Below are 16145 nucleotides of genomic sequence, written 5' to 3'. Positions count from 1 at the left end.
CCCCCCATCCACGCACCGCGAACAGCAGCAGCAGGAGAAGGAGGCAGAGCCGGAGCGCGGCTGAGCGCATCGTGCGCGGAGCGGAGCGGGCTGCGCCCGAGCTGGGACCGGGTTAGGACCGGGTTTGGTCCGGGATGGGACCGGCACCGGGACCGGGAGCGGCCCCGTACACGACTCGAATTCCAGCAGGTGACAGCTTCGCAGAGTGGAGCAATGAGTGAAGCAATGAGAACGGGCTCTGCCCTTTATATACGTATGACGTAGGCGAGGAGGAGGAGGAGGAAGAAGAGGACTTGCCCGCGACCTCCAGGCACCGCCACAAATTCGCGCACACGAGAAACCGCAGCAGGTTTCGTCCGCGAAATCGCTAAAAAGAGGGAAAGCTGAACTTGGCTCACGTTTCGAGCACTTTTATTGTTTCTTTCTTTCTTTATTCATTTAAATTTCGTGCCCAAACTCCTGTTCTTGAAGCTGCTCTCGAAGGAGGCGGGGGCTTTGCTCGGTGCTCTTGCTTCTGAGGTTCCCTCCGCATCGCACGGATGCGGGGGATGGGGTTGCAGGGAGAGCCCTCGTGCAGGACAGGGCAGGGCGATCCCATCGTCGCCTCCGAGGCGGAAAGAGGGGAAATTCCGGATCATTTTGGGGAGAGAAATTCAGCGGAGGGGGGAATAAAAAAACACCGGGAAAACCTTCGGGCTTTTTGCCGTTACACAACGAGACCCTCTGCAGTGGGGCAACAATGTGGATGGGGCGTAAGAAAAAAGCGAAAAAGCAAGAAAAACTGCCCCCCCCAAAAAAAACAAAAAAGAGACGGAGATGCGGTGCCTTGTTAATCTTTTGCTAGCCTTGAACTCTGGGTTTATAACTCACACCGAGCGCGGGCTCGCAAGAATTCTAGGCTCCCTCCCTAGGAAATGACTCACCCAGGCTGCAGCTAAATAACCCTTCAGTGGCTGATCCTTTCTAAGCATTGCCCGAGGCTGAAAAAGGGCAGGTGAGAGCACGGCAACAGGCTCAGGGCAACAATAAAGCGGTTTGCATTGGGAAACGGGGTGAGAGAACGGAGCATCCTCGGCAGCTTGGGGTGGAGGGGAAGGCAGCGATGCCCAGCAGGTGCAATGGGGTCAGCGGGGCTGCAGGGAACTGCTCGGGCTGGGGGGAGCTGGGAGCAGACGTGCAAAGGAAACCCAGCGTGCCCCTTGCAGACCTTCGGGCTCGTCCACGCCGAGTGCAATTAATTAAACTGAAGTGCGATTTGAAGGGGAATGATCAATTAGCGGGTCGTTTCCTGGCGGGCGCTTGGGGCATGACAAACCCCAGAAGCATGCAGGGCCCTTTGCTTCAGCGAACCCGCTGACTTCGTGCAGCTCAGGGGTTTTGCAGGCAGCTTTTTCACAGCGAGCTCGGAGCAAACGTTGCTTCCCCCAGCCTCGCACGCTCAGCAGGACAGGGGAGGACGGACACCCCGACCTGCAGATGTTCCCCCAGCTTTAAGCTGTCCGGTTGTTTTCTGCGCGGCCTTTCGGTTAACGGCGGCCACTTCGGTTCCCGTTCTGAGCAGCACTTGCATCCGTGCTTAATTTAGTACCGAAAATAAGAACTTTTATCCACGCCAGCACTCAGGACCCTGACTCCTCACCCTCTCCTGCTCCGCACTTGCTAGGAAGCCGCAGCCGCAAACCTCCTATTTATAAAACTGGACCAGGAGTTATCCGTGCCAGCGACCGCAGACACAATGTTTTTTGCACCGCTCTGAACAAAGGCAGCTTTGTGCACGGCACGTGGGTGCTCACACTGCACGACGGGGCAGCAATGCTCCCAGCTCCATGGGCAGGGATGCACACACCCAAGTCACCCACCCGCCCTGCGAGAATTTCCAGCCTGATGTGCAGAAGGTTTCCATGTAAGGCTGAGCCGCACTGGGCACAGACAAGAGGATTTATCACCCGGGGACAAGCTTCTCATTGTGCTTATCACCAGCAGCCTGGCTCTCTGCAAAGCAGGGGAGCGAGAGCGTCGGGTGTGAGCTCAGTGTGCTGCAATGGGGCACTTGCATGGTCACACATCACCAAATTACCCCCGTTCCACGGCTCTGCTGCAGGTGGCGAATAAAAAGAGTGCAAGAATCTGGGGAAGGAGCGCGGCTTGCCCCCGAGGAGCAAGCAAAGGAGGTGTGGAAGCAAAGGGGGAATTAATGACTCATAGATGATGCCTGTCATAAACAGCTGTGCGGGAAGCTTGCTCTTATCAGCCCCTCCTGCCCTGGCTAATGCACACTGGTTCGATAATGTGGGGTGAGGGTGGTTCTCCCCTCCTCTCCCCTCCTCTCCCCTCCCAATGCACACTCCGGGGTACATGCCCCTATACGTCATTTCTGAACATCAGCACTAAGTTTTGCATTCTGCTTTTTTTTTTTTTTTTTGCTGTCTTTCCTCTGGTTTTTGTGCCCGGAGCCGTAGCATAGAATGGCTTCAGAAGCCACCAGATAATTCTGAGCTTCCCCCTCTGGATAAAAACAGACCGGTCTCATAAATACCAGGTTCCTCTTTACAAGTGGAATGAGGGACTCATGGGCAGCCGGGCTGTGAACTCCATGAGAACAGAGCTTGGTTTCCCCCTGGGCAAGCTGCCGAGCCCCAGGTTCCCCATTCCCTCCTGCACAGCAGGATGCTCGGACTGCTGTTTCCGTGCCCTTTGCCTGCTTTACCTTTGGGGTCTGGGAGATGCTCAGGGCGAGCGGGACGATTCCACCATCCTTTCTCCCATCACCTTTCCCCGTGGGGCAGGAAGAAGGGTCAAACATTTCACCTTGGTGAGCCGACGTTTGGCTGAAAGCAAAGGGAGAGTTTACAGAGCAGGGTGGTCTAAACTCAGACCTACCCCTTTCCCTGCTCTCCCCACCCTCCCCTCTTTCCTCCCCTTGAAAGCAGACTTAAAAGGGGCTTTGGGATGAGGGAGAGACCCAGTGGGATGGGGGTTGCCTGCTGCAGGTTCCTCATCCCAGCCCAGCATCTGTGTGCTTTGAAACCACTGCAGAGCTCCAGCTCAGCATGTCTAGGGTTGAAATGATCAGCACTGCGTAAAGCCTGGCTTTTTTTGGCTCACCTCAGCGAGTCCCATAAGCCCTATAAGGCTGAGACCCCGCCAAGGGACCAAAATCCCAGCACCCCCACAAAGGGACCAAGCTGCTGTGGTTACACCTCTCCGTGCCGATGCAAAAAAAAAAAAAAAAGTCTAATTAAACACTGACGATGTCTCGAATCTTTTCCCCAAATATCCCAAAGCACACGCACAGATTCGTTCTGCTGTCAAACATAACATCACTTCTGCTTTGTACTTGTTTTCCCAAAGGTCAGGAGGGGATTTCTTGTGCAGGACAGGACAAGGACCATCACTTGGCTCCTTCTATGGGTGAACATGTGATGCCTCTCTCTAACAGCCACTGGCACCACAGGTTCAAGGGCGATTTCCCCAGGTGTTTAAACACAGCCCTGTGCGGTTCCAGTGATGAGGACTCGTGGTCAGATCTCGTGGTGCAGCTTCCTGGCCGCGGTGTTTGCTTTGCTTTGCACCCTCCCTTGCGCAGAATGGCTTTGGATCCCGGCTATGAATGGCTTCACAGTTATGAGGCAGTGTTATTTTGAGGCCAGCGGTGAAATGATTAATATAAAATCTCAGCTTGACTGAAAGGAGATAAAAATAGGCTCTTGGCTCTGCTGAGTCATCGCCTGAGTTAAAGCATGGATCAGATTGTGTTTGAAGGCTGCTCCAAGACCTGCAGCATCCAAGAGAGCCATAGAGGAAACACCGAGCCCTCCAAACAGGCTGGCAATGGCTTTTATTCACCAATGCCATGGGTGCGCTGCATGAACGATGGGCTCTAATGATGAATGTGGGAAAACCTCAATGCGGATGAAACCAGAGGAGGCTGTGACAATCCCAGATGCATCACAGAATCATAACATCACAGAAGCGTGCAGTGCCCTGAGTTGGAAGGGACCCCCAAAGATCACGGAGTCCAACTCCCAGCTCCACAAAGCACTACCCCACATTCAAACCCTGTGCCTGAGAGCACCGAAGGCACCTTAGCACCGGGGTAAGGATAGCGAGCCGGGGCACAAGCAAGCCATAAAGCAAAAACTAGTTTCTAAAATCCACACACCGAGATATGGCAACTGAGGACGATACGAAGGCTTACTCACAGCCATAAATCTTAAAGGAGAACTGGATGCAAGATGCCGTGATTCAGTAAAAGAGTGCACTACCAAGGGATGGCCAGGAGCTGTGCAGGAACCAGGAGAGCTCCTGAATCCTTCTGCCGAAATGCAGAGCTGTCCCTTTCTTTCGTGGGCAAGAAACAGCACATATGGCGAGTGAAGAGATATAGAAACAGCAAGAACTTGGCAGCTCTGCTCAGGCAACAGCGTTTGCCTCCCTTTTTTTTTTTTTTTAGAGTCTGAAAATGTCACTCTCCCCAGGAAGAAGCTCCTGGGAGCCGCAGCATCCTGGTATTCATAGTCACAGAAGCACTGAGGTGGGAAAAGGCCTCAGATGGCCACGTCCAACCCCAACCCATCCGTACTGACCGGGTGCCACATCCCATGGTTCTGCAGCACCCGCAGGGACAGTGACTTCACCACCTCCCTGGGCAGCCTGTGCTGATGCGTTACCACTTTTCCTGGGAATTTTTTTCCCAATATCGAACCTGGGCCCACCCCCCACCCCCACCACGAGGCCATTTCTCCCCATCCTATTGCTGCTTATTGGGATTCCTGGGCCCTATGCAACCCACCCACACTCAGACAAAGAGGGAGGGGCAAATTTAAAGCGTTCTCACTGGAAAACGTTCTCACTGGAAAACGTTCTCACCAGGAGGGCTCAGAAAAGTATTCTGGAGAACGTGAGGTGATGTATTATGCACAGAACTATCAGTGCTGGGAGCCAACATGGCTGGTAGGCCACGCTCAGCACACACTGTACGCTGCTTATATGACATTTATACGGTGTTTTTAGGCGGTTGGGGGTGGGGGGGGGGGGGATCGCTGACCCAACCCAGAGTGGATTTGGGGGTTTCCACGGGCACAGCACGCTGCTCTCACACAGGGACCTGCTGGCACCACAGCCCCATCCCTGCTGCGAGGCAATGCCGTGCCCCCCACACGCTGCTCGCTCAGTGCAGCCCCTCATAGCTGGGACGGACAGCTCAGGGCACGCTGCGAGCCCCAGAATCCCCGAGGCTGCGGGCAGTCAGGCCGAGGGGATCGACCACACCTCAGCCATCCCCTCCCCTACCCCCCACTGCCCAAAATGGCGGCCGACCGCGCTCACGGCGCATGCGCAGGACCGTACCACGACGGGCGAGGGAGGGGGGGGGCGGTGCGGGGCGGCCCACACAAAGGAGAGCGGTGGGGGGGGAGCTGCGCGCATGCGCTGTGCGCGTCCCTGGCAGCCAGGCGGGTCCCGGCCGGGCGGAGGCCGCGGCGAAGCCGGGGGCTCGCGTAGATGTGCAGCCCGGGGAGGGCGCCCCCTGGGCCGGCCCCGGCTGGGGACCTGCCGCCCGAGTGGGAGACGGACGACGAGCGCATGGCTTTTCTCTTCTCGGCTTTCAAGCAGAGCCGCGAAGTGAACAGCACCGAGTGGGACAGCAAGATGGCCTTCTGGGTCGGGCTGGTGCTGGCCCGCGGCCGCCGCCGCGGTGTGGTACGCACCTGTCTCCGCGAGCTGCAGCACGGCTTCGAGCGGCGGGGCAGCGTGCCGCTGGGCCTCGGCACCGTGCTGCGGGAGCTGCTCAGGTAACGGGGGCTGTGGGCTGGGCCTGGATGCAGTGCGGTGGGCACCAGCCCGTGTCGGGAGGTTGAGGGGGGTGGGGGCAATAGGCTTGAGGAGGGTGCAGTGCTGAGGGCCTGGGGATGAGGGGTGACAATGCAACGGGGCTGGTGCTGAGAGTGGGGATGGGAGTGAGAGCAGTGGGCCCAGGGGTGAAGGTGATGAGCTTGGATTGGATTGGGGGGGGGAGGCTGTGCCTGGAAGCCCTCCACCCCGTCTAGTTATTGAGCTCCAGGGAATGTTGGGGAGGGGGGAGTGTAGGGCAGCGTGGAGGGCTGTGTCGAAGGGAGAGGATGCAGCTGGGGAGCCCTGTGTGAGGGGAGTGCGTGGGAAGGGAGCCTGGTGTTTGGAGGGGTGAAGCCAGGAGCCCTAAGGGGGGTACACAGAGAGAGAGGGGCTTGGGGTGAAATGGGGGGGCATGGCCAAGGGGCTGCTTCCAGAAGGTAGAAGGGGAACGTGCCTGGAGTTGGGGTGCGCCCCAAAGTGAGGGTGCATGGGAGGGCCCTGGTTGTGCAGGAGATCTGTGATATGGGGAGCTTCGTGTACGCAAGGAAGGAGAGCTTTGTTGTGCTATGAAGCGAGGGGAGCTTGAGAGAACGTCAGCTGTACCCACGGCAGGGGGAATGCATCTGGGTGCATTGGGTGCAGGGGGATCTCGGGGCGCTGCCCGTGGAGGGGGTTGTTGTGCCCACAAGTGCTAACCAAGCGCTGGGGTGATGTAAGAGTATAAAGAGGTTTTGGGCCTTCCAAGTAGGGGAGAGCACAAAAAGTTCACGGGGGAACGTGGGGCTGCGTAGGAGGCAGCTCTGTACGAGGTAAAGCAGCGCGACAGGAGCTTGGGGTTTCCCAAAAGGATGCACCTCGGGGCTGGCAGGAGTGGTGGGAGGGCAGTACCAAGGGAAGTGCTGCGCTGGGGGAACTTGTAGGTGCAGGAAGGAGCTTGGTGTTAAACGGGGTTACGTTCTGTCAGACAGCTGCTGCGATGAACCGGTGGCTCCAATGGAATGCGGGGTTGTGTGGAATGAAGTGTTTTGTCTTGTGAAACTGTAGCCTGGGACTGATACCCTGAAATGACTCAAGGACACCAGCGGTTAATCCATGTGTAGCATAACTTTTCTCAGATATAGAGTTCCTTTTTTTTTTTTTTTTGTTTTGTTTTGTTGCCATTTAATGTGCAAATGAAGCAGACACGCAATTTGCAACCGGGCTTCCTCATCGGTGTCTCTGTTCAACAGCTCGTTGGTTTCAAGTAACAAAATGCAGAAACTGCAAACCTGGAAGAAGCTGTTGTGGTTTGGTTTTGTGTCCAGAGAAAGCCAGGGAGGAGCGTGGACCTTTGTGTGCTTCTGTACACGTGATTAACACCTCAGGCTTTAGTGGGAAGCGGTGTTCTGAGCTCTCCTGGGACTATGGACATGCAACATGCAGAGCAGTGTTTTGATTCCTAATCCTCCATGCTGGCACCCATCCTTGCTGCTGATGGAAGAGCTGACCCTATTCTTTTCTGCATGCGCGGCTTTTCTCTAGACGAGGCAAGATGCAGCGGGAGTCAGACTTCATGGCCAGCGTGGACAGCAGCTGGATCTCCTGGGGTGTGGGAGTCTTCATCCTGAAGCCCTTGAAGTGGACTCTCTCAAGCGTGCTGGGTGACAGCAAAGTGCCCGAGGAAGAGGAGGTTCTGATTTACGTGGAGCTACTTCAGGTGAGCGCCGCTGAGGGCTTTCAGAAAAATAAATGAGAGGTTTTAGGTGCTGGCAGGGAAGGTTTGGGGTTGAACGGAAGACCACCTTCAGGCATGGAGTGAAGGTGGAGAGAGATGTTTGTAACAACTAATGAATAAGAGAGATATCTACGGATGTTCCTTTGAATAATGTGATGACTTCTTGGCGACATCTAAGAAATCATAGAATCATAGAATGGCTTGGGTTGAAAAGGACCTCAAAGATCATCGAGTCTCAACCCCCCCGCCAAGTGCAGGGTCGCCAACCACTAGACCAGGCTGCCCAGAGCCACGTCCAGTCTGGCCTTGAATGCCTCCAGGGACGGGGCATCCACAACCTCCCTGGGCAACCTGTTCCAGTGCGTCACCACCCTCTGTGTGAAAAACTTCCTCCTAATATCTAACCTAAATCTCCCCTGTCTCAGCTTAAAACCATTCCCCCTTGTCCTATCACTATCCACCCTCACAAACAGTCGATCCCCCTCCTGTTTATACACTCCCTTCAAGTATTGGAAGACCACAATGAGGTCTCCCCGGAGCCTTCTCTTCTCCAAACTGAACAAGCCCAGTTCCCTCAACCTTTCCTCATAGGAGAGGTGCTCCAGCCCTCTGCTCATCTTGCTCACCCTTCTCTGCACTCGTTCCAACAGCTCCACGTCCTTCTTGTGCTGGGGGCCCCAGGCCTGGACACAGTACTCCAGATGGGGCCTCACGAGAGCCGAGTAGAGGGAGACCACCACCTCCCTGTCCCTGCTGACCACTCCTCTTTTAATGCAGCCCAGAACATAGTTGGCCCTCCGGGCTGCCAGCGCACACTGCTGCCTCATGTCCAGCTTCTCGTCCACCAGGACCCCCAAGTCCCTTTCCGCAGGGCTGCTTTCAAGTACCTCTGCCCCCAGGTTGTATAAATACCTGGGATTGCCCCGACCCAAGTGCAGCACCCTGCACTTGGCCTTGTTAAACCTCATTAGGTTCTCATGGGCCCACTTGTCCAGCCTGTCCAGGTCCCTCTGGATGGCTTCCCAGAGGGCAGGCTTGCAGTCTTGTCCAGGAAGATGAGAAGTATGCTGTGAGACCTCTGTACATCTCAGGTTTGAGTCAGTACAGGAAGAATTTGCAGATGGCGTGCCACCTGCTGCAGGGAGAAATGTGGAAGTGCAGTGTATCACGTCTCTGCTGAGCTCCTGCGCGTGTCATTAAGTGCTGCTTTCACTTCAGAGTGCTGTTTTCAGACATGCTTAGTGCTGCTGTTACCCCCCCATCAGAGATTGTCTCTCTGTTTGTAGAAGAGCAGTGGGCTGCTTGGTCTAAATTGAACAGTGCTCTGCTGGCAGTCAAGACCCAGGGACCCTTTCTCAGTGTTCCTTGGTGACTGTTAACATTAGCACCAAGATTGACTGCTGCAGCATGCAGATGGCCTCGGGATGACTGGGACTAGAAGAAATGCAAAAGCTCTTTAGGTGCATGCCTTCATTTGTAGTTATTCTGATAGCATGCAGTGTCTTTCCTCGGCAGTGGGAGCTGCACGCTCCTTTCAGAGGTGGTGTGCACGGAACAGGAAACTCAAAACGGTGTCTGGAAAATCACGTGCCTCGATGCAGAACTCAGGAGCTGATCAGGAGGGTTGTTTCTGTAGCTCCTCGCTTGGAATGGAGAAAGCTTTTCCCTTGTTGACACAGGAAAATGACTCAAGGAGTACAGCTCATTGCATGGTTTAAAGGAAAGGTCATTTGGGGTTTAAACTCCTGGGGAGGAGGGGGGGGGTGGTTTTCAAGAAATCTAGAAGCACCCAACGTGCTTCTTGTATCGGAACAGTATTCCAGTTGTTTTCAGATGTTATTTACACCCCGTTCTGATGGTCAGCCTGACCCAAAACCTGTGTCTTAACTTTTGACCTTCAGTGTGTGGGAGGAAGCAGGAGCAACTTGGCGTCGTGAGGTTAAAAACAGAAGGGAGGAAACTGAACAACTCTGTCCTGCTGTTTCCTTCCAGGAGAAAGCAGAGGAAGTTTATCGCCTGTATCAGAACTCGGCTCTTTCATCTCACCCCGTTGTTGCCCTCTCAGAGCTGCGTTCCCTCTGCGCTGGGGTTTGTCCAGATGAAAGAACCTTCTACTTGTTGCTGCTCCAGCTGCAAAAGGAAAAGAAGGTCACGATCCTGGAACAGAATGGAGAGAAGGTACAGGGTAAAGGTGACTGCTCTGGGGAGGTATCATCCCTGTCTTACGTTTCCTCTGGCTGGAAGGAACTTTGTTGGCCAAAGGTGTGCACTCTCTATTTGGGGGAAGCCATTCTGTGTGCTCCCAACGTCACAACCTGATGATAGATGAGGTTTTGTGTGCTGTGTTCTTATTTTCTGCCATCCGGAATCTGTAATATTACCCACGTAGCTCGACAGCTTGCGGATGGGCAGATATTGCAGTTGGCAGCTGTTGCCAGCTACCCAAACTGAAATGGTTCCACGCTGCTGGAACGGGTTTTCCTCTTCGTGTGCCAAGGTTCTCCTGTTTGTCAGCAGCAGAGCAGGCCCTGTTGTCCCTGAGGTGGCACGTGTGCCTGTAGTGCAGGGCACCACGTGCTTCTGTACTGAAGAACCTAGAAGCATGATGTTGCCACACGCTCTTCAAAGTACTTAGGACAGCTTTACATCTTCAGAGTGTCCCATTAAGGCAGGATCCTGTCTAATCTAAGATCGAATTGTATGATGACTGGCATGGCTCCTGGACTCTGTTACAAGACTCAAACAAAGCCAGGGGGTGTAAAAGCATCTTTTCTTCCTGTTAGAATGAAAATATTTCGAGTGCAGGCACAAACTGGAGACGAGCGAACCGAGCGTGTGCTTCTTTTTTTGCCCTTAGATAGTGAAGTTTGCCCGAGGTCTTCATGCCAAAGTCTCTCCGATGAATGATGTGGACATCGGGGTCTATCAGCTGATGCAAAGTGAACAGCTGCTGTCACAGAAGGTGGAGTCCCTTTCCCAGGAAGCAGAGAAGTAATTTGGGGATGGGTGGTGGGAAGAACTTCCGTACGATACAGAACTTTGTGCTCCTGTTAGGAAGCTAAGAACAAAGCTGCCTTCTTGTTCTGTCCCGTTTAGTCCACGTAGTATTGTCAGTAATGTGGTAGGGCAGGTTTTCTGGTCTCGTTTCTTGTCCCCATGAAAACTGCATGCAGTGAGTGGGTGTCAGAAGCTTTGCAAAGATCTGCAATGCTTGAAGAGGAAAATGAAAAGCAGGAATGGCTTGAGGGCAGCCGTGTCTGCAATACAGTGATGCTTGGTCACTTGCTCCGTGTTAGAGTGAGGGAATAAAGATGGCTGCTAATATGAAATTAAAAGAAGAAAAACAAAACTATGACTGCATGCAAAGGAATAATCTCTTTTTTTTTTTTTCTTATTGCATCTGTACAGGTGTAAAGAAGATGCCCGGAGTGCTTGTAGAGCTGGGAAAAAGCAATTGGTAAGTGCTGGTCTACTTAGGAGGTTGAGTGCCTTGGAGCTGGTTCGTTACTACAGCTAATGACCAGGTTTGGTATGGTCTGGTTCATCTTAGGAGTGTGAAGAATGTTTCTGAGGCCAGAGGTTTCCTTAAGGTGAAGCCGTGGCGTTGTCTGAGCGGAGTGATGTGGGGAGAGAGAATGGAAACATCTGGTTCTTAAAACCAGCGGTTGCACGCGCGCCTTGTTGTGCGGGGATGATTATTTTCTGTTTCCTTTGACTGCTGCCTGGTTTGTGATGCGGGTCTGTGCATATCCAATGTAACTGCAGGCACTGAGATGTCTGAAGTCTAAACGAAGGACGGAAAGGCGCATCGAGGAGCTTCATTCCAAGCTGGATGCAGTGCAGGGGATCTTGGATCGGATCTACGCTTCCCAGACCGACCAGATGGTAGCGTGTTCATTTTGACTGGTGCTTCTCCACCTAGCCCTGCTCTTTTCGTTTGTGCTGCTTTACCTGCTCCTCAGAGCTCAGGTCTGAGTGCAAGCTGGGTGCTGAGACTTCATCCTCTGCTGTAAGAAGCAGCAGCTCTGATATCAGTGTTGCTCTGTGTGAAATGCTTCTGGCTCTTATTTTCTGTGTGCTCGTTTTTCTACGAGAGTCTTTCTTGAGTAGTGAGGCGTGAGAACTGTTGACGCTGCCTGATTGCTGTTAGTTAATACTGTGCTTCTCTTTTTTTCTTTTCTTCCAGGTGTTTAATGCCTATCAGGCTGGTGTGGGAGCTCTGAAGCTGTCTATGAAGGATGTTACTGTGGAGAAGGCAGAGAACCTGGTAGATCAGATACAAGAGGTACTGAAATAGGAATGGGTAGAAATAAGCACTTAATGCATCATAAGCAGATTTGCCCAGCCAATTTGAAGCATCTGGTGCTGCTTGGTTTTTGTCCTGTGTGTCATCAGAACAAATGGAGTTACTCTTGATGTTTTCAGATCAGCAAGCAGAGGTATTCAAGTAACTGTCTGTGCCTGGCTTTATGTAATTGCATTTACTGCTGGCCACAGCACAGCTTCACGTTGGCTCTTCAGTTAACGACGTTGTGCAAGCACACAACTCCCCTAGAAATGAAAAGGAGAAGAGTTGATTCAGAATTAATAGGAATGAAGAGAGCAATCTGTCTGCATGAGCTGATGTGGAAAACGGAGGAGGATTATTTCTTCAGCTCCCTGTACTGAAGTAGTAACTCCAGCTGCTGAGCTGAAAGGCTTTACAAACTCCATAGCTGAAATGTTTTATCTGTACCTTCTTTTGTTAGCATAAGCCTCAATGTAAGCTTGTTGCTTATGTGAAATAGCTACAGCGAGGGGGATTTCTTTCTTCTCCAGGTTTATTTCCTCAGGTGTGCCACTTGATCTTGTAGCACTTACCAAATCATCTTCCATGTTACTGTTTTTACTACTGAGAAGCCAGGCAGGTTGGGCTTCTCTTCAGCACGAGTACCTGCTGCTTTTAGCTCAACTACTGATTTATTCATTGGTTGCTATTTCTACTTTTGACGTGGCTGGACTACAGGAAGGCAGAAGAGTAGCTTCCATTCTATACAAACTGTGTGGGTTTGTTTTTTTTTTTTCCCCCCTTAGCTTTGTGATACTCAAGATGAAGTAGCCCAGACTCTGGCAGGAGCGGGGATCAATGGTTTGGGTGAGTTCTGGGGCTGTCAGCTTCTCCTTGTGTTCTTACCACTGCTGTTAGAGGGAACGATGGCTCATTGGGAGTTCCTCATTATTATGAGTAATTAAGGGGTGGTGGGGAGTAATAATAATTCCCTTAAACTTCAATCTTTCTGTGAAGGTGATGCTTAATTCTGCTAGAAACTAAATGCTTTCTTCCATTGGCAGAGATGGACTCTGAAGAGCTTGAGAAGGAGCTGGACAGCCTCCTGCAGGACTCGGCTAAGGAGCCTGTACACCTGCATCCTGTGCCCCAAAAGCAGCCGGATTCTGGATTTGCAGGAGCCATTTCGGATGCTGAGCTTGAAGCTGAGTTGGAAAAGCTCTCTGTTTGTGATGGAGGTAGGGATGTCAGCAGGCTGTGCTAATTAGCCACTGCTAGGATCAATGATAGCCTTGCAAAATTGAGCCAGGATCCTTCCCCCCTTCCAGTTCTGCAGTTGGAAGTGAGCTGTGCTGGTATCCCTGCCTGCTGCTCGGTGTCGTTACCTTTCACTGCCAGGTTCAGTCTCAAAAGAGCTGTCCTCCTTGCTAAAATTCCACTTGGACATTTTGCCATGAGATATAGGGAGAGCTGAAGTCCCCACCACGAAACTTCGACTTCTTTCTTTAACCAAGCTCGTGCAGGGTTAGGATTTCTGTTGCTGTTCTTACTTTTTTTTTATCTAACCCTTCGTGCTGATGGAAACTGATGACTTTCTGTTGCAATTCTCTTTTATAGATTTGGCACAAAAGACTCCATCTGCTTCCTCTGAACCCCAAACAGCTCTGGGACTGAATCTCTAAAGACCCGACCGCATCCTGTTGCTGCAGTTTGAGAAATTGTCTTGAGGTTCCTTAACTTATGACTAAAACTTTGGGACGGAGGGGGATCCTGGTCCCCTCTTCTTCGTGAAATCACTTTGCTAAGCAACAGGATCTCCTGCCGTGACAATCCACTCTGGAACTGGCCCCAGCTGATGTTTGTCATCTCTGTGCCAACATTCTGCACTGGTCTGAACGGGACTTGCTGTCATCTCAAGTCACCTGTGACATCTGGTCTTCCCTTCCGGGACCGCAGTTCGCTGCTCTACCCAGTGGAGATAAACTCTCTCTGTCCATAACAGTGCTTGTTGGTTTTTCCTTTTTTTTTTCCTGGTTTTCTTTTTCTTTGCTGTGGCTCACGTCGAGAACCTGAGTCGCGACAGCATTGCAGTTGCTCAACGTTTGGCTGTGTGGTTGTTTAAAACACTTGGCACATCAGTACTGTCCTTGACATAAGTTACCTGCAACGAGCTTGGCCACCTGTCTGTAGTTCTGTCCCTCCCCTCTGTGTTCTGCACGGTTGTGGACAACTAGACACTGTAATGGTTCAATTGTAGGAGGTGTTGCTGCTGCGCTAGAGGGCAGCAATTGCAAGCACAAGACAAAAAATATTTCCTCTTTTCTCTGATGACACTAAGGCCTTAAAAGGGAGACCTGCAAAATCTTTAAATGGGAGGAGTTCCTGACGCTGAGGTTCGTGACGGAGGCTCGCAGTCGCTGTGATGCAACTTTCTGCTTTCTCTGACTTGAAATCTGAGCTGTCTGCTGCCTTTGGGTCTTCCTTGCTGGCGAGGCAGCAGCAGGGTGATCTGCTTCCAGCTCTCCTGTCCAGTGATTTGGGGGTGGGAGGGGACAAGATGCATCATTTTTCTCATTCAGAGTGGCCGGTTTGGTGTAACGGGCTTAACAGCTTGTGGTCTCGGTGTTGCAATTCCACAAGATGCTGGGTTACCAGAAAGCCCTAAAATAAAACCCTCTACGTGTTCCTAATGCCAAACAAACAAAAAAAAAACCGAGCACAAGGAAGTGAAAGATGTTTTCGGAGGCTGCGAAGTGAAATCCTGGCTTTTTTTGCAGGTCACTTTTTTTTTTTTTTTTTAATGATGCGTACGCACTCGGGGAAAGCAGAAAGCCTGGCCCTTCAATAAAGCCTGGTCCTTCAATACATGAATTCCTTCAGGAGGAGAAGAGAAGGAGCCTGTGCGTGGCAGGGGAGCTGCGGTCCTCTCTGCACCTCTCCATGACTCGGAATGTATTCAGTCTTACCAGTGTCTGTTTCTGAGCTCCCTCCCGGCCCGAGCTGCGGTGCTTGGGTGAGCAGGAACCAGGGCTTGCAGTTGCTGTGCTCTGCTTGATACTGACAAAGCAGCTTCGGCCCCGGAGGGCTGGGATAGAAATCGTGGGCGTCATCAGGGTGCTGCATTGGCTCTGCTGTCCTTGGCCCTTGTGCTCAGCAGTGCAGGGCCCTGCTGGAGCCCGCAGCCAACAAGCAGTTTGCCCAGGCTGCAAGCGGAGTGATGTGAAATGAAGCTCTGTATTCCTTTTCTTTTTGTAAGCCAACGGGAGAGGGAAAACAAACAAACAAAAAAAAAACCCACTGTTTTCTGCCTCCATGTAATAAAGGGGAGAGGAAGAACCGGAGTCCCTCGTGCTTCCTTCTGTTTCCCTGGCCCGCGCTCGTCGCCGCGTTGGGGCTGTTCCTGCTGTCCTGCAGCTCCAAGAAGCTGCTGAAAGCAAGCAGGCCCCATTCCTGGGCTCCTGTGTCAAAAACCAAACTCAGCCATTCCTGTGTTTCAAAACAACCGGTGGCTATTGTCTAACAAACAGGCGGGCGCGTGGATTTCTTCTTTGGGCCTAAAGACAATGAATGGAGCACCCAGCGCGGCAGCCCTACCCAAATCCTTCCTGCTCCTACCATGAGAAGTGAAACGAGCTTTGAATGCACCGAGTCAAGCGTGTTTCCTGCAGCCAGAGGTCAGGTCTGAGCAGGCGTGCTGATCCCTAGAGAGCTTTTCTTGCAGGGGAAGGCAGGAAGGGAGAAGTTTCTCACCCCTGTGCTCGTTGTGTGCTGCCTATGGAATTTTCTAAGCGACCCAAGTGCTGCTTGCACTCCTCCTGCAGGAACTTGTTAATGGGAAATAAAGCACGGGAGGGTTGCTGGAGGAATAGAGTCTCCTGCAATCCTGTAACACGGCAGAGAGGCAACGCTGGGGAAGAGTTAACAGCCAAGCAGCTGCTGCTTCATTGAAGTGGCTTGTTGCTTTTTCTTCCTTTGATGCAAAGCGGGGAATGTAATGGAGATGGCTGAGTTGGGGATTTGAAATATGTTTTGGTGAGACAGCAGGGCAGGGAAATGGGGGGCAGGGAAATAGGAGGGAGGGAAATGGGGGGCAGGGAAATAGAAGGCAGGGAAATGGGGGGCAGGGAAATAGACGGGGAAATGGGCAGGGAAATAGAAGGGAGGGAAATGGGGGGCAGGGAAATAGACGGGGAAATGGGCAGGGAAATAGAAGGGAGGGAAATGGGGGACAGGGAAATGGGGGGCAGGGAAATAGAAGATGAGGAAATGGGGGGCAGGGAAATAGACGGGGAAATGGGCAGGGAAATAGAAGGGAGGGAAATGGGGGGCAGG

The 16145-nt window shown here is 52.5% G+C and overlaps 2 protein-coding genes and 1 long non-coding RNA gene across 4 annotated transcripts in view; 2 read left to right on the top strand and 1 right to left on the bottom strand.

Annotated features, from left to right (window-relative positions):
- The window catches only part of LOC110387170 (tumor necrosis factor receptor superfamily member 10A-like), a 6037-nt gene extending 5814 nt beyond the window's left edge, over nucleotides 1-223 (bottom strand). For both annotated transcript variants that reach the window (XM_021375033.1, XM_021375034.1), the window contains exon 1: nucleotides 17-223. In XM_021375033.1, coding sequence (XP_021230708.1) covers nucleotides 17-70 — 54 coding nt within the window. In that variant the 5' untranslated portion in view covers nucleotides 71-223. The remainder of the gene's footprint in view (nucleotides 1-16) is intronic.
- LOC110387171 overlaps nucleotides 1-3232 on the top strand; it is a 4418-nt gene extending 1186 nt beyond the window's left edge. Inside the window, exon 2 of the long non-coding RNA XR_002432419.1 lies at nucleotides 190-3232. This is a non-coding gene — a long non-coding RNA (uncharacterized LOC110387171). The remainder of the gene's footprint in view (nucleotides 1-189) is intronic.
- CHMP7 (charged multivesicular body protein 7) lies at nucleotides 5413-15149 on the top strand. The gene is made up of 10 exons (XM_021375020.1): nucleotides 5413-5792; nucleotides 7354-7528; nucleotides 9539-9724; nucleotides 10404-10537; nucleotides 10955-11003; nucleotides 11312-11431; nucleotides 11733-11831; nucleotides 12620-12680; nucleotides 12878-13051; nucleotides 13431-15149. The coding sequence occupies exons 1-10, from the start codon at nucleotides 5503-5505 to the stop codon at nucleotides 13493-13495; spliced, it is 1353 nt and encodes a 450-aa protein (XP_021230695.1). The 5' UTR covers nucleotides 5413-5502; the 3' UTR covers nucleotides 13496-15149.

This window comes from Numida meleagris, chromosome 21, assembly GCF_002078875.1.
Source record: "Numida meleagris isolate 19003 breed g44 Domestic line chromosome 21, NumMel1.0, whole genome shotgun sequence".
Taxonomy (NCBI): Eukaryota; Metazoa; Chordata; class Aves; order Galliformes; family Numididae; genus Numida; species Numida meleagris.
This window is presented reverse-complemented; position numbering and strand designations above follow the sequence as displayed.

Excerpts from the sequence above, each read along its gene's own strand:
- CHMP7 (XM_021375020.1), top strand. The coding sequence starts at position 5,503 with ATGTGCAGCCCGGGGAGGGCGCCCCCTGGGCCGGCCCCGGCTGGGGAC. Across the intron at positions 7,529-9,538 it reads TTTACGTGGAGCTACTTCAG|GAGAAAGCAGAGGAAGTTTA; the intron begins GTGAGCGCCGCT and ends GTTTCCTTCCAG. Across the intron at positions 11,432-11,732 it reads CTTCCCAGACCGACCAGATG|GTGTTTAATGCCTATCAGGC; the intron begins GTAGCGTGTTCA and ends CTTTTCTTCCAG.